We start from the raw sequence: 24,461 nt of genomic DNA, 5'->3' as shown, positions 1-24,461 counted from the left end.
AGCTCTGAGCAGTCATACTGCTCCCTTACATACAGTGCTACTCCCCCACCTTTTCTGCCCTGCCTGTCCTTCCTGAACAGTTTATAACCATCCATGACAGTACTCCAGTCATGTGAGTTATCCCACCAAGTCTCTGTTATTCCGATCACGTCATAGTTCCTTGACATCACCAGGACCTCCAGTTCTCCCTGCTTGTTTCCAAGGCTTTGTGCATTTGTATATAAGCACTTGAGATAACCTGTTGATCGCCCCTCATTCCCAGTATGAGGCAGGAGCTCTCCCCTCACAGACATTCCTGCCTGTGCAGGAATGTCCATCCAACGAATGGAGCTTTTGCTCTGCTTTACATGCTCTGCATATGGCTTAGGGAAAACAGCAGCAATGTGATAGATTTAATTGAAATTCTGGAGCCACCTTTGGTAAAAACTTAGGGTGAGATTTCATAGAGATTTTATCCTTATGAAAGACAGTATAAGGTGGTTTGGCTAATAATGCTTGTAATTCAACAGCTCTCCTGGCTGATGTTATTGCTACTGCGAAGGCCACTTTCACAGAAGGATGAAATAGAGATCAAGTGGCCAGTGCCCTTCAGACATCCAGAGAATGCGGTCTCCTCTCTTCAACTGAGGCATGTGGTTTTGGAAACAATACCAGTAAATGGATGCTTTGACTCTTATGAAACTCGGGTCCACCACGCATGCTTTCAGCTAGAAAGGCCACTTTCATAGTCAGATGGGCCACAGAGCATGTGGCTTGAGGTTCAAAGGGAGGTCTGCTGAGAGATGAAAGAACAAAATTGAGGTCCCACTGGGGTGCGAACTTCACCAGTGGTGGAAACGGTCTAAGAAGCCCCTTCAAAAATCTAGTTTAACAGGATGAGTGAAGATTGTGTGATTATCAACAGGAGGATGAAAAGGGCTGATTGCTGCTAAATGAACCTGAAGAGAACTAAATGAGACATCCAAAGACTTATGGGTAAATATTTCAGGATAGCAGAGAACCCAGCAGATTCTGGCAATAATGCATTGTTGAGCCCAAGAGGAGAAACACCTCCTTTTAGCTGAATAACATATCCTAGTAGAGTCTTTCCTTCTGTGGTTAAGGATGGATTGCATCACTCTGAAACACAAGCGCTCTTACCATCCAGTGACCATCCAAATACCAGGCTGCAGTGGTTCCAGATTGCATGCTTGAAAGTGCCCTTATGTTGTGTTAGGAGGTCCAGAAATGGGCAGACATTTATGGGCAGCTGAGCTGAGAGCTTCAGTAGATCTTTTGACAGAACAAGGAGTAATGGTCTCAAGTTGCAGTGGGGGAGGTTTAAGTTGGATAGTAGGAAAAAAATTTTCACTGGAAGGGTGGTGAAGCACTGGAATGAGTTACCTAGGGAGGTGGTGGAATCTCCTTCCTTTGAGGTTTTTAAGGTCAGGCTTGACAAAGCCCTGGCTGGGATGATTTAGCTGGGGACTGGTCCTGCTTTGAGCAGAGGGTTGGACTAGATGGCCTCCTGAGGTCCCTTCCAACCCTGATATTCTATGATTCCATGATCTGTAAACCTTAACTGTCTTGGACAGTTAGGCACAATGAGGATGACTTGAGCTCTATCTTAATGGATTTTCCATGGGGCCTGTAGTATTAATGGAATGGGAGGGAAAGCATACCTCAGGTGAACCTTCTGTGGTAGCTGGAGTGTATCTCCCTTTGAGACCTTGCCTAGGGCTGCTCTGGAGCAGTATAGAGGAAGTTTCTTGTTCACATGTGAGGCAAAAAGGTCCCAGGACAGCATTGCCCATTGGGTGAAGACCTTGTTTAGAACTGAATTGTGAATCTCCCATTTGTGGTCCATGGAAAAATCTGCTGAGACTGTCCACTAGGGAGTTCTGCACCCCTAGTAAACATGCTGCTGAAAGGGTTATGTGATGGTGGTTGCACCAGTTACAGATGTTAACTGACGCTATACAAAAAGGAAGGGATCTCGTTCCCCACTACTTGTTTATATAGAAGACAGTTGTTATGTTGTCCTTATAGTTATGTTGACATTATTTGAACATTGGGATTGGATGAGTGGAAAGAATGCATTACAGACTTGATGGACTACCCTGAGATCTAGTAAATTGATATGCATTCTGGACTCCCAGATGCCTTGTGCCATATGACCACCTGTATGAGCTCTGACTTAGACCATGCGGTGATAAGAAAGAACTGGAGAGGTGTTGGTCCACACCATCCCTTACACACTCAGTTTGGAGCATGAGGACAGTTATGGCGCATGTGAGGATCAATGGACACTACTGACTAAAAAATTACAAACTCAGGTGCATGGGGCACACATGTATCTATGCAGATAGGGACCATCACTCGAAGAAGTGTGTTTCTGACATCTCACGTCTGTCTAACCATCAAGTCAAGCTCAACATGGTAGCTAAAACAGAGTTCTGAATCTTTTTCCACAAGCCCTCTGCCCTATCTCCTTTTTTGTTCACTGTGAGCAACACCATCCTGCCTGTCACTCAGGCCCATGACCTGGCCGCCATCTTCAAATTGGTCCTCTCTCTAGGTCATCACATACAGGTTATATTTCAATCTTTCAGATTCTTTCTGCAGCACATCTCTAAGATATGGCCTTTCCTATGCATCCATACAGTTAAGACCCTCCTCCAGGCTCTCATCATCTCACATCTTGATTACTGCAACATCTTTTTCTTTGGCCTTGACAAATGCAATCTTGTCCTGCTCATATCTATTCAGAAGGATGCTGCAAATATCATTTTCCTAGCATGTCACTTTGACTATGTCACCCCACTCTTTGTATTCCTCCACTGGCTTCTCTCTCTATCACATCAAACACAAACTGTTTGTCTTCACTTTCGAGGGCCTTTACAGCCTATCCCCATCTGACTTCTTACTCATTCTCTGTCAACATGTTGACTCGCACCTCTGATTGGCTCTTGTTACCAGCCTCCATTGCCCACTTGTTAAATTCTTAAAAAAGCACCTTCATGCTTTCTCTCATGATGCCTTGGGAGGAGCTCCCCTTAAATATCCATAGAGCCATCTCATTTATCCTCTTTCAAATTTCTCCTTAAAACCCTCAGAGATTCAAATTTCCACAAGGAATGACTTAAAAATTTTGCATTCAGCCTATTAAACAACAGACTTGTACTACATCCATAATCCTGAAGCCTGGCTCAGGTACACCAACCACAGAACCCTAGAGGAGGGAGTTGTGTGAAACTCTGGAGGTCCCATGACCCCAAGAACTACCGTGATCACCCCCAACATATATTAAAGCGACCTCAGGAATTCCCCTCTGCCAGGGGAATCCCAATTTGGCCACTTAGAATCATAGGACTGGAAGGGACCTTGAGAGGTCATTTAGTACAGTCCCCTGCCTCATGGCAGGACTAAGTATTATCTAGACCATCCTTGACAGGTGTTTGTCTAACCTGCTCTTAAAAATCTCCAATGATGGAGATTCCACAACCTCCCTAGGCAATTTATTCCAGTGCTTAACCACCCTGACAGTTAGGAAGTTTTGCCTAATGTCCAACCTAAACCTCCTTTGCTGCAATTTAAGCCCATCGCTTCTTGTCCTGTCCTCAGAGGTTAGGAAGAACATTTTTTTCTCCCTCCTCCTTGTAACAACCTTTTATGTACTTGAAAACTGTTATGTCCCCTCTCAGTCTTCTCTTTTCTAGACTAAACAAACAAAATTTTTTCAATCTTCCCTCATAGGTCATGTTTTCTAGACCTTTAATCATTTTTGTCGCTCTTCTCTGGACTTTCTCCAATTTCTCCACATCCTTCTTGAAGTGTGGCACCCAGAACTGGTCACAATACTCCAGTTGAGGCCTAATTAGCATGAAGTAGAGTGGAAGAATTACTTCTTGCTTACAACACTCCTGCTAATACATCCCAGAAGGATGTTTGCTTTTTTTGCAACTGTGTTACAGTGTTGACTCATATTTAGCTTGTGGTCCACTATGACCCCAGATCCCTTTCTGCAGTACTCCTTCCTAGGCAGACATTTCCCATTTTGTATGTGTGCAACTGATTGTTCCTGCCTAAGTGGAGTACTTTGCATTTGTCCTCATTGAATTTTATCCTATTTACTTCAGACCATTTCTCTTAGGCCAAATTTAAGACTGCTTTGCATTGCAAGAGCACAATAGGATGGAGAATCTCGCCCTCTCTGTCTTCCAGGGCTAACAAATAACATAGAATCATAGAATATCAGGGTTGGAAGGGACTTCAGGAAGTCATCTAGTCCAACCCTCTGCTCAAAGCAGGATCAATCCCCAACTAAATCATCCCAGCCAGAGCTTTGTGAAGCTTGGCCTTAAAAACTTCTAAGGAAGGAGATTCCACCACCTCCCTAGGTAATGCATTCCAGTACTTCACCACCCTCCTAGTGAAAAAGGTTTTCCTAATATCCAACTTAAACCTCCCACACTGCAACTTGAGACCATTACTCCTCGTTCTGTCATCTGCTACCATTGAGAACAGTCTAGAGCCATCCTCTTTGGAACCCCCTTTCAGGTAGTTGAAAACAGCTATCGAATCCCCCTTCATTCTTCTCTTCTGCAGACTAAACAATCCCAGTTCCCTCAGTCTCTCCCCATAAGTCATGTGTTCCAGTCCCCTAATCATTTTTGTTGCCCTCCGCTGGACTCTTTCCAATTTTTCCACATCCTTCTTGTAGTGTGGGGCCCAAAACTGGACACAGTACTCCAGATGAGGCCTCACCAATGTTGAATAGAGGGGAACGATCACGTCCCTCGATCTACTGGCAATGCCCCTACTTATACAGCCCAAAATGCCGTTGGTCTGTTTCACTGATGTGATGTTTGTACATCAAACCATTTAGAAATACGAAATTACAAAAAGTGTTAGTAGATTTCAAAAATGTTTCAAAAAACATATTGTCTGATTAAAAAGTCTCCTCTGTCAACACGCCACCCACATGAAAATTCAAATGGGAGGCAGGTTTCTCAAGAAAAAAAACAAAGCGAAAACCTGTGACTCTATAATGCACATTTTAGATTATCATCTTATAGAATGAATTTCTCCTGGAGTTTTTTTGTTAATTAGAGAGAGCTTTTGTTTTGCTTTTTGAATAGCCATATTTACTGAACAGGCCTTTATATCTTTATTTTAGCTAACATTTCTCTGGAAAAAATAATATACCTAAAATGTAGGAAATGTTCTGGGATTTTGTGGCCAGAAAAAACTGAAGTTCGTAGACAAAAATTTTGATTACGATGTTCCTACTAATTCCAACATATGTAAAGAGATAGAAATACAATGTTAGTAATTTAAGTTTATTGATAAAAGATACATACCTCTTCTAGAAGAACAGGTAAACCCAATCTAATAGCATTCTCAAGAGTACGCAGGAAACCAGAGTCTGTAAGCTTAATTATCTTCAAACCAGATTTTGTTTCTTTGTTTCTTATCCACCGATTTGCCTATGTAGGAAACGAGAGTAATCACTAAGGTTGGCTAAGTTTCATATTTGACCAAAAGGTTAATTAGCATGTTTGCCTCAATATTCAGAAGTGCAATTCTTAAGACCACTGCTTTGATCAGGAAAAGTAAATTAATTGTACTAACTCTTTACTCCGGAGAAGCATCACCAGAAAAAAAGGTTTTTGCTGGTCTCTGTAATATCGGTGGCTTTTACACTGCACAGTGTGATGATATTCAACTGTGCTAGGACTGCTAGTATTTTATTAGCCTTTATAGGTCCGGATTGTGCCATTCAAGCATGGAATCATTTTGGGGAGTAGTGTGAGGCAGCACCACACCAAGAGAAACTTTAAGAGGGACTGTATATCAGAGGGCCAGCTTCCCGGGGGATTATACACACTGTGTGGTGCACCCAAGGCTGGTGTGGAGAGGGGGTTTGGCCTCCCATTCATCCCCTTTAGGATGAGTTGTGCACTAGGAAGGAGAAATCCTTGTGCTCATCTGACCCACCCATACTTCTCCTGGCCCATTCAGTCAGCAGCCCCTCTCCTCCAACAAGGACACCAGACCATGGAGAGAGACCTGTATGATGTCTAGGGAAGAGGAAAGGATGGTGCTGCAGGGTTGAGTGAAGAAGGAAGGAATACCCACACAGACACAATTGGACCCTAAAATAATTAATAGTAGATTTATACTTGTAATGTTTTAAATGTAAAAATTAAACTGAAAAAGTTTTTTCATTCTAAATTCTTTCATTGTGTTCACCTACCTCTTCCAATAATCACACTTTAGGGAAAAGGAGTGAACAATGCAGGGAATTGTCCTAACAGAATTGGCTGTTGTTCAATAGTCATTTAGCACTAGGTCAATTAAGGGGATTCAGAAAACCACAAAAATGTGTGGTGAAAGTTATAGCACAAAATAAACACCAGTTGTGAGGCAGATATATGCAGTTTTTCTTTTCTCTTTTCTAGGTTAAATAATCATAATAGTCTTCACAGTCTTTCATTGTACGAAACTCCTTTCATAGCTTCAACCATCTTTGAGACTCATCCCTGGGCTTTAAGGAAAACTGGACACAATCCTGCTTTTCCTCTGTTATCAATACAGTTTATAGTTTTCGTATTGTGGAGGGTTTTTATATCACACATTTTGCACAATCATTTCCACGTTTTTTATCGTTAGAAACCTCTATTCATTATTTTAAACCTATTCCAATTTTGATTGGAATGAGAATGTTAAATTAGAGTCCATGCAACACTTGAAACACTGTTGTGTTTTTTATTTTTAATCACAGGTCTCATAATGAAAATGTATGGGCCAGATCCTCAGCTGGCATTAGTCACCATACCGCTACTGAAGTATGTTGATTTGCACGATATAAGGATCTGGCCCCAAGCCAACAAAGAAAAAGGTGTCAGTGTGAGAAATGTCTGGTACAAAAACTTACGGAGTAGTTGCATTTTTGGAAAGGGAGCTGCATCAGTACAGTTTACAATCAGTGCTCACCTGATCCTGGGGGTCAATCATCAGTGGCCAGCGTCGCCCTCGAGTCACAAGAATCCCATTCTCAGTAGACACATAGTCACGTGGTAACCCATCCGTGTTCCACTGGCGAATTTCATAGGGATCTCCCAAAATGTTTATAAGACTGAAGTCTGGATTGATAGGAATCTCTAGATTCTGACATTTCTTGATCCAGCAATCTATCAGCTGGGATAGAGAGAGATTAATTGTAAAAAGAGATTCATAGGAGATTATATTACTTAATGGGAATTGTAACAACCTGTTGGACGCTAGTTGGTAGTAATTAAAAGTTATCATCATTGGATGGCTGCTTGATTGCTTAGGAGGCAACAAGTGAGTGTCTTTAGTTAATTTCGAATAGACAGGGGTCCTAGTCTTGTACTAATAATAATCCTACACCCTTCACAATTGTCACTAATGGCTGAATATGTATTAAAACTGAACTCTGGACAGCAAGCCTGAGGATCATTAATGAGGTTGTGGGGGAATGCTTAGACTGACACTGTCCATATTGTACCTGTTCAGAGGCTAAAGCAATTCTACAGTAATGCCAGTTTGGTACCTTTCACAAGCACCACATTATGGAGGAAAAAAAGAAAAGGGAAATTATTTTTACTCACCAGTTGCCTATAAAGTGCTGTAAAAGCCCCATAATAGGCAACACAAGCAGCTGCTATGAACACATTTCCTATGATGTTTGAAATCTCATCTTCAAAATTCCTGATGCTCTCTTCCCACCGAACTTGTTCATCTCCTAATGCAGCTGTCAGCTTTCCAGCTCTAGTGAGGCGAGCTTGGGTAAGTGCCATGGTCCTTGCTAAACAGTTATAAAATTATTGGACTGTGATTAGTATTAAAAAGTCAATTTTTCCTAATAATCTTTTCCCTTACTTTCTATTTTAGCCTCCCTCTGCCCCTACCCTTTCTTCTAGCCTTAACTTCCAGTGGCTTCTGAGCAAACTTCCTTTTGGCCTATTGATTGGGTACTTCAGGACAGACTATGGACCATGAAAAACATGTCCTGACCTCGCTAAACTCTCAGCACACCCTCTTCAAATCATCCTGCTGTGATATTATCATCACCTACTACTGGAATCCGGTTGCTCCACTTGAAGCTGCCTGAAAGAATAGTCACAAGCCTAACTGTTGTCAGCAGATGTAGCATCTCCTTACCGCGGTACTGTGTGACCAGAGAAGCACTGGGGAGACAGAGTGCTACTAAATCACGTGTTTAACCCCTTCAATGGAGTCCTACCAATGTGCATATTAATTTGCATACCACTATGTTTATATTGTGTATAGTATGAGACTGACTGGGTCAGGGCTAGCTAGTTTCCCCTGGTCCAGCTAGCTGTATTGTGGAGGCATGAAAGTGAAAGACTAATTTAATTGTTTAACGACTTCAAGAGAAATCACTTACCAAGGCTCTCTTTTTCTTCAAGGCTTCTTTCATACTGGTCTTGTAATGCCTGTATCTGATCCTCCACCTGTTTTAATTTCCTTTGCTTGTCGCGTAGGGTAGCCATAGTAGCATCAAGTTCAGCCTAAGAATGTGAGGAAACATTTAGGCCACGGCTTTCAAACCTGGTGGCCTGATTTTTAGAAGAGCTGAAGCCAATGGAAGTGGCAGGTACAGGGGACTTGAGAAAATCAGGTCACTTATTCAGGTGCCTACATATGAATAAGGAGTCTTTTTGAAAAAGTAGCTTTAAACCAGAACATTTTTGTCCTATTAATAAAATGGCATTTTCATAATGAGTGCCTCCACCATTTTTCTAGGGAGTAGGGTATGAAACTGTCAGACACTCTAGTCTCTGCTGTAACCAGCTTGGCTGAACATTGACACAGGACCAATGGCTGGGGAAAGTCTCCTTTGGGCCACAGCTCTTTGAAAATTCATCCCCAGATGACTTGGGTTTAGTCAGTCTTGGAAGAACTAGGCAAGAATGTCATGTACAACAGTGGTTCTCAAAGCTGGTCAGATGCTTGTTCAGGGAAAGCCCCTGGCGGACTGGACCGGTTTATTTACCTGCCGCGTCTGCAGGTTCGGCCGATCACGGCTCCCACTAGCTGCGGTTCGCCGCTCCAGGCCAATGGGGGCTGCAGGAAGGGCGGCCAGCATGTCCGCTGGACCGCGCTGCTTCCCGCAGCCCCCATTGGCCTGGAGTGGCAAACCGCGGCCAGTGGAAGCCGCGATCGGTGGAACCTGTGGACGTGGCAGGTAAACAAACCTGTCTGGCTCGCCAGGGTCTTTCCCTGAACAAGCGGCAGACCGGCTTTGAGAACCACTGATGTACAATACCTGATCGCCCCATGTGCTGATTCTACCCACAAATGGAGTGCCCATATGAAGCTTAATTCAGCACTTATAGACATTGGCAGCCGGTATCAAGTGGAGTGCCCCAACGGTCAGTCCTCGGGCCAATTTTGTTCAGTATCTTCATTAATGATCTGGAGGATGGTGTGGATTGCACCCTCAGCAAGTTTGCAGATGACACTAAACTGGGAGGAGACGTAGATACGCTGGATGGTAGGGATAGGATACAGAGGAACCTAGACAAATTAGAGGATTGGGCCAAAAGAAATCTGATGAGGTTCAACAAGAACAAGTGCAGAGTCCTGCACTTAGGACGGAAGAATCCCATGCACCGCTACAGACTAGGGACCGAATGGCTAGGCAGCAGTTCTGCAGAAAAGGACCTAGGGGTTACAGAGGACGAGAAGCTGGATATGAGTCAACAGTGTGCCCTTGTTGCCAAAAAGGCCAATGGCATTTTGGGCTGTATAAGTAGGGGCACTGCCAGCAGATGGAGGGACATGATCGTTCCCCTCTATTCAACATTGGTGAGGCCTCATCTGGAGTACTGTGTCCAGTTTTGGGCCCCACACTACAAGAAGGATGTGGAAAAATTGGAAAACATCCAGTGGAGGGCAACAAAAATGATTAGAGGACTGGAACACATGACTTATGAGGAGAGGCTGAGGGAACTTGGATTGTTTAGTCTGCAGAAGAGAAGAATGAGGGGGGATTTGATAGCTGCTTTCAACTACCTGAAAGGGGGTTCCAAAGAGGATGGATCTAGACTGTTCTCAGTGGTAGCTGATGACAGAACAAGGAGTAATGGTCTCAAGTTGCAGTAGGGGAGGTTTAGGTTGGATATTAGGAAAAACTTTTACACTAAGAGGGTGGTGAAACACTGGAATGGGTTACTTAGGGAGGTGGTGGAATCTCCTTCCTTAGAAGTTTTTAAGGTCAGGCTTGACAAAGCCCTGGCTGGGATGATTTAGTTGGGGATTGGTCCAGCTTTGAGCAGGGGGTTGGACTAGATGACCTCTTGAAGTCCCTTCCAGCCCTGATATTCTATGATTCGGGAGAGAATACGTCATCCTTGGAACTAGAAGTAGCTTCTCTAGCAGGGCAGGACAGCAGCCCAGGAGGCTACTTTCTGCTGGATTTGGCCCAAAGAATTAAAAGAACAGTTCTGGATGAAAAAAATTCTATTACTTAGATCAGAAGCTCCTTGAAGCAGGAACTGATTTTTCATCTGTGTACAACACCCAGCACCGTGGGTCCTGGTCCATGACTGGGACTTCTAGGTGTTACCGCGGTAAAAAAAAATTAATAATATCATCAAAGTTACCATTCTAACAAATAAAAGACATTAGAGACATAAACACACACCTGTGCAGCATTTAACTTTTGCCTCTTTGGCTCAACTTCTTTGACGACTCTAGAGTATAAATCCATGGCTCTAACCCACATGCACATAGACCTACAGGCCTTGGACACCTTCTCTACTTTTTCAGGCACAAAATCTGGGTTATTTATATATTTCTGAAGCTTTAACAATATTTGAGGCTTTATATTTTCTTTATCATATTCTAAAAGTTTTTTGAGGAAATTGGAATCTCCAAGGAGCTGTTTTGCTGCTGCCCAATCAGGCCTGAAAGAAAATAACAGTAACAGAATTTGAGACAGACACACCCTGAGAACATGATCTTAAATAACAAATTTGCACTTTTCAGTCCACTTCCTCTTGCTTTATACAGTGTTTTGAAGAGCTTGACCACAATCAGTGCTTAATAAAAACATAGCAACAGGATTTACATTTCTATATCATATGTAATTAACATAAAAGTGCTGTAGACTAGATCTCCTCTGTAGGACACATCTAAGCAAAGGGCTAGGCCTCTGAATGAAGGCTAAGAAGTGCTATTACAAGTAGACTATAGCTCTCTCCTCCAAATTGGCACTTAGACTAGAGAGTCTAATGCTTTGTGAAAATGTGAATTGAACCACAGGTAGCACCTCTGTGGATTTCAAATAATCTAGAGACAAAGGCAGGCTGCCAAACCTGCTACTTTTCTAGTAGAATGGGCCCTATGGGCTTTCTGACTCTGAAATTCCCTCCAAGTCACAATAGGTATGAATCTGTACTTTAATCTCCTGAGACAATCTTTTAACCAAAGAGTTGGGCCTTTGTTTCTCTCTCCAACAACTATGTGAAATTCCTATATGGTTTAATCCTGTCAAAGTAATAAACTGTTTTCACATTGAAACCATGGAATCTAGTCTTCTCTGGTACAAAAACTTGTAAAAAACTGGATTGGCTCACATGAAAATCCAAAGCTATCTTAGTCAAAAATTTTGGATGTGGTCCTTATGGAGAATCCACCACCAACTTGGAGTTCAGAGAACCAGATCCTCAGCTGCTGAGAATCAATGTAGCTTCTTTGAGGTCACTGGACCTATGCCAATTTACACCAACTGAAGATCTGGCCAAGAGACTTTTGTACTGATATGATACCTGTTAGGAAACACTCATCAGCAAAAGATGATAAGAAGACCAGTCTCTTAATAGTTAAAAAAAGCAGCCTCCAAGAGCTCAGTGAGAAATTCTCAAAGTAGAAGTGAGAGGAGGCTTAGTAAAAAGTAACTCAATCTCAAATTAAATAATACATTTGGTTTATTTAAAGAAAAACTACTTCATTTATAGTCAAGATTTAAAAATCCATATAGTTGAGAGTAAAAAACTCAATGGTACTTACGCTTTAAGTAAAAAATACTTTAATATTCTGTAAAAAGGGAGAATTTGACCTGTGGAATGTTCAGTTCTTGAAATGTGGCTTGTTTACCATAACAGATATTTTAGCATCATTATCTAAAATATGGCTTTTCATTGTTTTGTTTTGTTATGATATCTTATTGATGTAATAAATCTCTACATCCTCTTTGGATGTTAATTGCTCCATTGCTTGAAGCATACCACAACTTTATGCTTCAAGAAAATAGAATTTGACCCAAGCACATCAAAGCTGACAAGTTTTATCAATAGGGATTTTGGAAACTCATAAAATAATTGCTTTTATCAAAGACACAAAGTATGTCATGCAAAATTAAATGTAACCCTATAATTTAGTCTTCCTTTCTTCCCCTCATTAAGAACTGGTTTCAGAGAATATATGTGGTCTGTTACTATAAATTAGCGATGGACCCAAGACACAACATTTGGAACGGCTTCTGAAACTTGGAAAAAGTTCAGGAAGTTTGACATGCGGTTTTAGTCCAGCCCACTATAGAGAATGAGACCAGTTATGAACTACAGATGCCAATGTAGATGTGAACTTCCCCAAAGTTCAGGGGAGTTTTTATTATATTATCACCACAGCATGGTGGACGATGATACCATTTTTCTGAGAAAAGTGTAGAAGGTGTTTTGTGTGAGAGACCCACAAAGCAAAGCTAAGCAGTTGTGACTACAGCTGTCAAAGAGACAATGCTTTGATTCAACCAAAGATATTCTCCACATTAGTGTACTCTTCCTATTAAAATGTGAATTTACTGTAGAAGTAGGTACCGTTATACAAAACATTTCACTAATGAAGAGCTGGGGGGAGTGGGGAAGAATCAAAGAAAAAACAAAGGAAAAGATGAACAAATAATGGATTAAAATAAATTAAAACAAAATACTATATAGCTCTGAATGGCTTACTTTGCATTTAAAAGAATGGAGATAGCTTCCATTACAGTCATGACAAGATCCGGAGGCTTGGTAAAAACTCTAATTTCAGATATATCTGCTTTATCCAAAGAGTCAAGAGCTTTGTTTGCAGCCTCTAAAGCTGGGAGAGCTTCATCCAGATCCCGTTGAGCATCATCAGCAATTGCCTGAGTCTCTTCCGCTTTCACTTTTGCAATAGCTTCATCTTCTTGAACAACACGGCGAACCTCAAAATTAAATGTGCAGTGAAATATTTTCAAAACAAAACAGAGATTTAAATGGGTTAACTTGTTCTGTCTTATTTCTTTAAGGGTTTGCTTAACACTCAGGTCTGCATTTTTGGTTTTATACATAAAGTATGCAAAATAGAATTATAGAGGAGCTTCACCAGTCCTGACACACACAGAAAGTTATTAATTGGTGAAAGATACTAAAATCCCTTTACTTTTGAGGAGCAATGGCCAAGGAACTGCAAGGACAGACCAATCCTGTAGGCCTCAGGCTCTGGCCTACCACTGGCAGCATAGCTGGCTACACTGCTATTGGCCTCACCTCAGCAGCTGTAACCCCTAAAATGCGTGTCACAGAGTGCACAAGCGATGTTAACGCTTCTTGGAGCGGCATTAACTAACATGGAAAATGTCTGCATAAACTCTGCTGCGTCCACAGAGGAAACGTTTGTACTGGTAGAAGCTACACTATAGAAAAGCAGGACACAGGCTAACTGCCTTTCCCTTCCGGCAATCCCTGTCAAGGCTCAGTTCTGCGCTTTTAGGCCCTTGTGCTCCCCAGTGTGTCACATAAAGGAGGAGAGCATAGAGCCCATTACTTCATCTATGAATTATTGAGCAGTAACACATGTTATCTCATAAATATTACAAGATAATTCTTTGTACCTGATCAGCATTTTCTTGATCCACTGCTAATTTTTCCATCAAAGCCTCAACATCCACAGATTTCTCTACAAGGACTGGCTCTAAAGCAGAGAGATCTAATTTCATTTTATCTACAAGCACGTTCGTCTCTAATAGTTTGGATAAGCCATTCTTCACGCGATCCCGAGCCTGAAGCACAAAAAAAAACATTTCACACATCTAATTACTTTTTCCCCAAACACTGACTCCAAAAAGTACAACTGTACTTTTTCCAAACACTGTACTTCCAAAAAGTTCTAACATGATAAAAATATAAACTTATGTACAAATATATTTTAATACCCTGTAATGTAAGTTTTATATCAGTTGTAAATTATGTTATAAATAATTTGTATAATACATTTATTTTAAGGGTGGCTGTAATAAAAATTTTATGTTATTATGGATGTAATAATATTTATTCAGATATAAAAGAAAAAACATCTAAATTGGCATACATGATCAGGCTTATCAAACAGAAGCTGCCAGATGTTTAGGCTCAACATTGATTTTTGTTAAATAAAACATTTTAAAAACCTGAATATTATTGCAATCTTTTGATGCAATGTTTGTTTTTCTTTGATTTTGCTTTAATCATTGTGCTGCAATGTTTGTATCCCAAGTGTCTTGTCCTAGGACAAGAGATGGGGGAAGTGAAATGACTCATATTTTTTCATTTTCCATGCGAATGAAGAGCAAAATGGTAACAAAAAGCACCAACAGTACAAAGTAAATTAGACTTTAAAAATTCCTTGGTTTAATATTCAGTACTTGGAAAAGGAAAATTGGGCTGGTTTACCACAAAAGAATTACAAGCCATTTTATGTATGGTAAACCCTGAAGCTGCTGCACTATGAAGGAAAAGTAATACAAAAATCTGAAGGGAAGGAAGACATTTCTCAGACACAATAAGCAGAGATTTTTGTTTAATAAAATTAAACCTACTGAAACCAACTGCTTCCTTTTTTCCCCCAGCATGGACAAGTAGAGATTGATTAATTCTAAATACGAAGTGGGTGTTGTGTAATATCGTCGCCGCAGCTCAGCATAATATCGATCTGCCATTTCAGTCACACTCATATGGATATCTACACACATTACTGAAACTTTCTCTTTCAACTCGTCACTTCCAAGATCAACATTCAGGAAAAATGTCCTTGATACAGAAAGAAGTGCTTCTCTGGGCCACTGCAAAAGGGAAAAAGATTATCTGAACAACAGTCATTCACTTCATCATGGTCAAAGCCAACATTTGTGGTGAAATATGGTAAATTCTCAGTACAAACTAGATGTTTTCTCTCGACCATTGCAGAAAGAGTACATTATATTTAAAAAACCTTATCAAATGGCCTTATGAATTCCACAAGCACACTGCTATTGAAACTGGCCAGCCTTTGATGAGACGTTTGTGGATAAGACTTGGTGGGCTAGCGTGGATTTAGTGGTTCCTACAAGTCATGTAGACATTGAACCCCATCACTTGACAAAGCAAAGGTCTGCAAGCTGACAGGAATCATGGCAGTGATCCTCTTGTGTCTCCTCAGAAGGTCACCTAGATCTTGGTGAGGCCTCATCTGGAGTACTGTGTCCAGTTTTGGGCCCCACACTACAAGAAGGATGTGGATAAACTGGAAAGAGTCCAGGGAAGGGCAACAAAAATGATTAGAGATCTGGAACACATGACTTATGAGGAGAGGCTGAGGGAACTGGGAATGTTTAGTCTGCAGAAGAGAAGAATGAGGGGGGATTTGATAGCTGCTTTCAACTACCTGAGAGGTGGTTCCAGAGAGGATGGTTCTAGACTATTCTCAGTGGTAGATGAGGACAGGACAAGGAGTAATGGTCTCAAGTTGCAGTGGGGGAGGTTTAGATTGGATATTAGGAAAAACTTTTTCACTAGGAGGGTGGTGAAACACTGGAATGCGTTACCTAGGGAGGTGGTAGAATCTCCTTCCTTAGAAGTTTTTAAGGTCAGGCTTGACAAAGCCCTGGCTGGGATGATTTAACTGGGGATTGGTCCTGCTTTTGAGCAGGGGGTTGGACTAGATGACCTCCTGAGGTCCCTTCCAACCCTGATATTCTATGATTTTATGATCTTCAGCTTTCTCTGTTTGGCCTGCTGCACCAGGACTGAGGAGAGGGGACCAAACCGACATCAGCATCTTGTCTCGTTTAGGGAGCCAAGACCTGGAAATCTGAGTCCCCTAAAGGATAGTAAAGAGTGTGTGGGGGCGGGGGGTGATTGTTGGCTTCTGCTCCCATATCAGCTTTTAAAGTGAGGACTGCAAAGGATAAAGCAGGATTGCTGAACTGCTTTGTCCGCATCACTGGAGGCAGAGAATCTGGTCAACGAACGAAAGGATGTCAATCCTTGGAGCCTGTGGACAAGTCTGAGCTGCCTCTGGTTTTGTCAAATGTCTCAGACTGAAGGAGAGGCCAGGATCCAATATGTTATCATCAGCTGAGTAGAAACCACAATTAGTTATTCGAGATATTCTAGTTAATGAGAATCTTAGAATTACCTATCATTGAAAAATAACACATAGACCACATAATCCCAGATGACATTCAGGAGGCTAGATTTTTACTTGATTTTTAATAACATAGCATATATAACAGCAGTGTTTATTACTGAGACATCTCAAAGTTATTACTCTGTTGATCTAATTAGTACGAACCTGCACAAACCAATCAATAGTACAGCAATTCACAAGGGACGGAAACATCCGACATCGCGCTCGGAAAGCTTCACCTACGGGACTCATACAGAGAACGATATGCAGCTTCTGACGAACTCGGTTAATGAAGTATTGAAATACCTGTTTAAAAAGAACACAGCATAAAGGAAAAATAAAGGAGATGACAATGAGGTTGTTTGCTCAAAGGAAATCTAGTACAATCATGTACTCCAGGGAACAACCCTACTTTCGCTGAACGATCTAATGGGCCATTTCCATCTCTAACCTCTATAGCTAGTCTCAGAAATTCTCTATGAACAGCTGAATTCTTCTCTCCAAAGGTGGAATAGGAATATTTTGTCCACACGTGACAGAACAGAAGTACTTATTAAAAGTCCTGGAAATTGATCTTCCTGAGTGTAAACAAAATGTAATGTTCTCCTCTTTTCACATTAGATACATTAGATAAATAAGAGACAGATAAAAGGCATGTGTTAGAATGTCTATACTTAATTCTTTGAAAATAAGAATTTCAGTAACATCTATTTACAATGTTATCTGATACAATAAACTAATATTTGCAATACTTCTCCTACCTCATCTCTGTTCCCCTCTGCTATTCCTGCCTCTTTAGCTTTGGGTCTCGTAGGTGCCAGAACCTGTTCCAATTCATCTTTTTCAAATAAATTAGGTACTTCCCCAGAATTGAGAATATTGTTGATGTCTTCCAAGAACTCCTCTACAACAATCTATAGATAAGATTTTATAAATATTAGATGTCAAATGAATTAATGTGTGTCCTCTGTAAGTATGGAGAAAACAATCAGGAAAATAAAAATAACAGTGCTGTATTCATAAGCTATAAAAATTGTAAGAAAAAACTTTGTTTTTAACTGAAAAATGTATTTGAAAATCCTTACCTTTTAAATATTTGAAACAGATACCATCAAAATATTACCTAGGAAAACAAAACAGGTCTTCCCCATTCGTTTTCTCACCTATGTCCAGAAGTTTTTACAAATGTGTGGCCTCTAATCTGATTCACACACACTGTTCAGTGTGATCACTGATGGTGGTCTTTTGAAGTTACCAATATTATCTGTAGGATCTTGTCATTTGGTCAAGTTTATTGTGCTCATGGTCACTTTACTACTTTGATATTAGTCAGTTGTGTTAACTCTTCAAACTGAGGGCCACTACTTTCATCCGCCAACCCAACCACCAGAAGTAGCTGCTTCTGAACAGGTAAATAGCCTTTTTCTCCCTCTGTACCTCATAACACAGCCCTTCCTGTTTTACAGATAATCAGTGCTCCTACTTCTATCATAGTTCTTCTCACCCGCAGCCTGATCTCCTGACATGGCCTACCTCCTAAGGGACAGCCCACACTGGGGGAAGCTGCTTGGTCCCCACTCTGTTCTCTGTCCCTTGTTCCCAGAACCCCCTTGCCTTCCCTCAGGCTGCATGTGCATGAGCACCCAGGCTCCATGCACTGTGAGGCCAGTGAGTCCGAGTCAGTCCCCAGACGTGTCTGCAATAAGGAGCTGGAGCCAGAGCTACTGCCACAGGAGAAATTAACTGAATTAACAACATGCAGACTGGGCGTTTCTGCACTCACAGACCCTGGGAGGGTGCGGATAGGGCCTGGGAGCAAGAGCCAGAGATCAGAGTGGAGAACAAGCAGCTGCCCTGCAGAGAGGAGTAATGGCAGGGCTCCCGGCTCAGTGCAGCTTGGGGAGGAATGACCGCTGGCATCCCAGTGGCCAAGAGCCACCTCCCATCTGGCAAATTTACTCCCTGCTCTGGGCAAGCTCCACACAGCACTGAGGAGGAGGAGCTGGAGCTGGAGCAGAGCATGCTCAGCCAGGCATTACTGGTGCTTCCAGCTGCTGTTGATGGTTCAGAGCTCTATAATCTAGCAGACAATGACATAATAACTTTCAAAGTCTAGAAGATGAAGCTAGCAGAGTTCAAATTAGAAATAAGGTACAAATTTTTAACACTGAGCGTAATTAAACACTGGAGTAACCGCACAAAGGCTGAACCTTGCTGTGTCTGTGTATCATGTTATGACAATGGGAGGTTGTTAAACTGCCACTTTTCAGATTAACTAAAAGAGATTTTTAATAATTATTGGAAATATTCAGGTAATTACCAGAAACCCTGTGCAAACTCTACTTCTTAATCAGGTTTCTAGTTTTTATATGGTGCACATATCAGGATCCTAACATGTTCAGGTCTCTCTGATTGCTACTATTGCTGGTTTTGTGTATACTCTGATCTCTCATGCAGACAGCATAATAGCAGGTAGATGAAATTTCATATCTCTGCAGCGTGTGGAATGAGTCAGTTTGCAACATATCCCTAAAATTTTCTGTCATTTTTCTAAAAAGAAAAGGAGTACTTGTGGCACCTTAGAGACTAACCAATTTATTTGCGCATAAGCTTTTGTGAGCTACAGCTCACTTCATCGGATGCATACTGTGGAAAGTGTAGAAGATCTTTTTATACACACAAAGCATGAAAAAATACCTCCCCCCACCCCACTCTCCTGCTGGTAATAGCTTATCTAAACTGATCACTCTCCTTACAATGTGTATGATAATTAACGTGGGCCATTTCCAGCACAAATACAGGGTTTAACAAGAACGTCTGGGGGGGGGGGGTAGGAAAAAACAAGGGGAAAGAGGTTACCTTGCATAATGACTTAGCCACTCTCAGTCTCTATTCAAGCCTAAGTTAATTGTATCCAATTTGCAAAAGAATTCCAATTCAACAGTCTCTCGCTGGAGTCTGGATTTGAAGTTTTTTTGTTGTAATATCGCAACTTTCATGTCTGTAATCGCGTGACCAGAGAGATTGAAGTGTTCTTCGACTGGTTTATGAATGTTATAATTCTTGACATCTGATTTGTGAGCATTTATTCTTTTACGTAGAGACTGTCCAGTTTGACCAATGTACATGGCAGAGGGGCATTGCTGGCACATGATGGCATATATCACATTGGTAGATGTGCAGGTGAACGAGCCTCTGATAGTGTGGCTGATGTGATTAGGCCCTGTGATGGTGTCCCCTGAATAGATATGTGGGCACAGTTGGCAACGGGCTTTGTTGCAAGGATAGGTTCCTGGGTTAGTGGTTCTGTTGTGTGGTATGTGGTTGCTGGTGAGTATTTGCTTCAGGTTGGGGGGCTGTCTGCAGGCAAGGACTGGCCTGTCTCCCAAGATTTCTGAGAGTGTTGGGTCATCCTTCAGGATATATAGTAGATCCTTGATAATGCGTCGGAGGGGTTTTAGTTGGGGGCTGAAGGTGACGGCTAGTGGCGTTCTGTTATTTTCTTTGTTAGGCCTGTCCTGTAGTAGGTGACTTCTGGGAACTCTTCTGGCTCTATCAATCTGTTTCTTCGCTTCCGCAGGTGAGTATTGTAGTTGTAAGAATGCTTGATAGAGATCTTGTAGGTGTTTGTCTCTGTCTGAGGGGTTGGAGCAAATGCGGTTGTATCGCAGAGCTTGGCTGTAGACAATGGACCGTGTGGTGTGGTCAGGGTGAAAGCTGGAGGCATGTAGGTAGGAATAGTGGTCAGTAGGTTTCCGGTATAGGGTGGTGTTTATGTGACCATCGCTTATTAGCACTGTAGTGTCCAGGAAGTGGATCTCTTGTGTGGACTGGACTAGGCTGAGGTTGATGGTGGGATGGAAATTGTTGAAATCATGGTGGAATTCCTCAAGGGCTTCTTTTCCATGGGTCCAGATGATGAAGATGTCATCAATATAGCGCAAGTTGAGTAGGGGCGTTAGGGGTCGAGAGCTGAGGAAGCGTTGTTCTAAGACAGCCATAAAAATGTTGGCATACTTGGGGCCATGCGGGTACCCATAGCAGTGCCGCTGATTTGAAGGTATACAAATGTAAAATAGTTATGGGTAAGGACAAAGTCACAAAGTTCAGCCACCAGGTTAGCCGTGACATTATCGGGGATAGTGTTCTTGACGGCTTGTAGTCCATGTTTGTGTGGAATATTGGTGTAGAGGGCTTCTATATCTAGAGTGGCCAGGATGGTGTTATCAGGAAGATCACTGATGGACTGTAGTTTCCTCAGGAAGTCAGTGGTGTCTCGAAGGTAGCTGGGAGTGCTGGTAGCGTAGGGCCAGAGGAGGGAGTCTACTTCGCCAGACAATCCTGCTGTCAGGGTGCCAATGCCTGAGATGATGGGGAGACCAGGATTTCCAGGTTTATGGATCTTGGGTAGTAGATAGAATATCCCAGGTTGGAGTTCCAGGGGTGTGTCTGTGCGGATTTGATCTTGTGCTTTTTCAGGGAGTTTTTTGAGCAAATGCTGTCCATCCACAGCCTCAGAAACAACTCTGACATCATAATCAAAAAGGCTGACAAAGGAGGTGCTGCTGTCATCATGAATAGGCCGGAATATGAACAAGAGGCTGCTTGGCAGCTCTCCAACACCACTTTCTACAAGCCATTACCCTCTGATCCCACTGAGAGTTACCAAAAGAAACTACAGCATTTGCTCAAGAAACTCCCTGATGTAGTTCAGGGAATTATTCATTCAGATAAGGGCTAGGCTCTGCCTTCAGCGGGCAGAAGCACATGGGAACGTGTGCAGCGAGCTCTGCTGCAGCTGGTGTCCCTGTTAGCCAGAATTCCTCCAGGGGGTTCCTGGGAATCACTCGCCAAAGCAGTAGGCTCTGCCACTGTTGGAGAGGGTACAATATACGTACCATGCTATGCACAGCCAACACTGGTTGCAGATGTGAGTTGGGTACAACCCTGCCCTCTCCCAAACCTCATTCAAACAGCTTGTGGAGATGCTAGCTAGGAACAGGGCCCGTGCTGCTCAGCCCACCTTGTGGGTACTGAATGAGAGCACAGCAGTAAATTTAACTCTTCCCTCTCCTTTTTGCAGAGACTAGCCCCAACGTGGCCCTAAGTAATTGATTTGTAGTTGTTACAGCACTAATCAAAGAACAGTTTCTCAGGGCCAGATAGTGAACCCCTTACTCTCATTGGTGAGCAGTTACTCACTCGAGGCGTTTCACTACCATTACTGGGAATACTTATCATTACCTGCTCCTCAATGGAAGTGAAAGGTTCACAATCTGGCCTTCAGCTCCCAAAGAAAGATCAAAAGTTCTTTACTGTACAATAGCTGAACTGATCACAACTTCAGAGGAGGCTACTTCTAAGCTTTATAGCATAAAGTTGAAGCAGTTCCTATTAACAAACATGAGCCAAGCAAAATAATCTTCTGAAGGCTAAATGTGAGAAATGCCTTTTGTAATTATGGCTTTGAAAGTATACACAGAAGAAATTAGTGTATCCAAAAGAATGATAAAATCTTGAGGCAATTTTGCTTGTTTCATAGCAGAGCTCACACAAAAGCATGCCTGTAAATTAGCTGTAATGTGGAAAAGCATATTCAATTCTCAGAAGTTAATGAACACACAGCAGGGATACCTGGAATCAGATACATTCTAGGATACAGAAACTGTGAAGGTAGGGATATTTACAATGTTTATTTTATGAGTCACTACCTAGCACGCTCTTCCAGATCACAGCTTATTCATAGAAATGATATTGTCCGAGCTCTGGGAATAAATCATAAGATTCAGATGTATTTTTTAGATGCCCTGATCTATTTCCAGTATGAAAAGTATAACACTTTTCTATGGTAAGTAAACAGATACAATATTAATAATGTATGTAAGATGTATCTTTTTTCAGTACTAAGAATACCTTCCCTTGTATAGTTAATTATTTACTTGTGGCTTCTGATCATGACCTGTCATTTTTCATCCTACTTGATCACATCGTTGGTTTTCACTAATATCAATCATTTTATACTTCTTGAGTGCCTTGAACAAGAAGTCAGTGGGGTAGATCCTCAACTGATGTAAATCAAAACAGCTCTACTGACCTCATTTTTCACTTCTGGGGGAAGATTTATACCTTCCGCTCATCCTTTCCACTGCACAAGATTGAACTCTGTGCTTGGTCCTCTCATGATCTTGGCCCACTCTTCCTTTCAGACACCATATTCACCTGCAGTCTCAAGTCTGCTCTTCCTTCTTCCTGTGCCCCTTTCCAATAATTCTCTAAAGCTGGAGGTAGCTCTTTCATTTACACTACCTCAATTACCAAGAACTCTCCTCTTCCTTCCTCTGAGTCACTTCCTCCTTTTATATATTACTATAAGATTGTATTTATTGATTTAAAGCTTATGATCCTCACTCTAAAGCATTTTCTTACTCCATATAAACAACACCATATAAAAATAAATAACTTTTATTGTGCCACAACATTTTAAATGATAAAGTCAACTGCTTTTCTGGTTGACCCATTCAAACATACCTGCGTGTCTGTGAACAGGAAAACCATATCTTTGTCTTCTACTCCTGCCATCTTATACAGCTTCCTCAGATCGTCATGAAAACTGTCGTAATTATAACCACGGCTAAGTTCTATCTGAAAGCATTTGTATCCACATATATGAGAGGCAAGTCTAGTGAGAGACTGTTTGCCAGTACCTCCTACTCCAACAAGCAGGGCATTTCCTCTTTCCTGACGGATCATCCGAGCAATTCTATAGGAAAATCAAGCATAGAATTTAAAGTACACCTCTACCCCAATATAACATGACCCGATATAACATGAATTCGGATATAACGTGGTAAAGCAGTGCTCTGGGGGGGCGGGGCTGTGTGCTCCGGTGGATCAAAGCAAGTTCGATATAATGCGGTTTCACCTACAATGCGGTAAGATTTTTTGGCTCCCGAGGACAGCGTTATATTGGGGTAGAGGTGTAGTAAAAATGACAGAATTTTCCAACTGTTTGTTGGAGTCTCATTATGGCACATTATCTCATTATGGCACAGGAGCATCACCCAGGCATGATACCATAGTGAAAATCCTATAATTCTGCAATCCAAACAATGGAAGCCTCCCCTGCACAATGCCAGGGTCCCAATGGAAAAGAACATTCCCTGCTCTGCCCAGAGGCTTAGGCAGGGAACACATGCAGACTCACACAAGCCAAGCTCAGAGGGACATTTCAGAGACTGACCTAGCTGCATTAATTCAGGATAAATTCACCCCACCCAAAACTCAGTCTCCTTTTGGGATCCCTACACTGCAGTCAAAACCCACCCAGCGTACTCTGGATCCCCCATCTCAGCTGGGCTATCGAACAGAGGGAATCTTTAACTCAAAATCGCTTTTGACATATTCTGACTTCAACAAGTTGGTTACTATGGATAATTTCCAAGAAAACACTTCTGGAGAATCCTGTTTGGCTTTTTGCAGGAGGAACTTACAGGATAGGCAGCTGGGAAAATTCTCTTTTTAATTGCTTACTTTACCAAGCACATTCAGGGTGTTATTCTCATTTACACTGCTCTGGAAGCATAAACGGGACACAAAGTGGGCATAAATTATATTTACTCTCACTTCAAGTTGCTCTGTACTGTAGAAGGGTGTGAGTCTTAGTGTAAATATGTGCCATATATTTATTAAATATTTATGAATTATGATAATACATAGATATAAAATTGTATACCTGGGTAGAGAAAATAAACAGCACAGGTTGAATTTGGACTGAACAGGGACTTCAAGATACGTTCCGTGGTCTTTAAGAACATGCCACTTAACCAAGTTTCATATTGATGAACCCCACCGTTGATTTCCATTTTGGAAGGACTTCAGCTTTCTAGAAGCTTTCTCTCATGAACATCAAACCTCCCTTTTAGATTAAATCCTTTACCAATTGTGCCACATCATTACCACATCATCAGTGGCCACATGTGCCAGATGTGCCACATCATCAGTGGGGGAGGTTTAGATTGGATATTAGGAAAAACTTT

The 24,461-nt window shown here is 41.8% G+C and overlaps 1 protein-coding gene across 8 annotated transcripts in view; it reads right to left on the bottom strand.

Moving 5' to 3' along the window:
- Positions 1-24,461, bottom strand: part of DNAH6 (dynein axonemal heavy chain 6) — a 192,229-nt gene that overhangs the window by 75,181 nt on the left and 92,587 nt on the right. For 7 of the 8 annotated variants that reach the window (XM_073345870.1, XM_073345871.1, XM_073345875.1 and 4 more), the window contains 11 exons: positions 22,954-23,185; positions 17,187-17,339; positions 16,591-16,731; positions 14,858-15,100; positions 13,895-14,062; positions 12,990-13,225; positions 10,679-10,940; positions 8,417-8,540; positions 7,617-7,813; positions 6,979-7,182; positions 5,343-5,468 (listed from right to left, as the gene is read on the bottom strand). In XM_073345870.1, the coding sequence (XP_073201971.1) occupies positions 5,343-5,468; positions 6,979-7,182; positions 7,617-7,813; positions 8,417-8,540; positions 10,679-10,940; positions 12,990-13,225; positions 13,895-14,062; positions 14,858-15,100; positions 16,591-16,731; positions 17,187-17,339; positions 22,954-23,185 (2,086 nt within the window). The remainder of the gene's footprint in view (positions 1-5,342; positions 5,469-6,978; positions 7,183-7,616; positions 7,814-8,416; positions 8,541-10,678; positions 10,941-12,989; positions 13,226-13,894; positions 14,063-14,857; positions 15,101-16,590; positions 16,732-17,186; positions 17,340-22,953; positions 23,186-24,461) is intronic. The other variant, XM_073345872.1, reaches the window with a different exon arrangement.

This window comes from Lepidochelys kempii, chromosome 5, assembly GCF_965140265.1.
Source record: "Lepidochelys kempii isolate rLepKem1 chromosome 5, rLepKem1.hap2, whole genome shotgun sequence".
NCBI lineage: Eukaryota > Metazoa > Chordata > Testudines > Cheloniidae > Lepidochelys > Lepidochelys kempii.
Note: the sequence above shows the minus strand (reverse complement) of the source record. Positions and strands in the feature narration are given on the sequence as shown.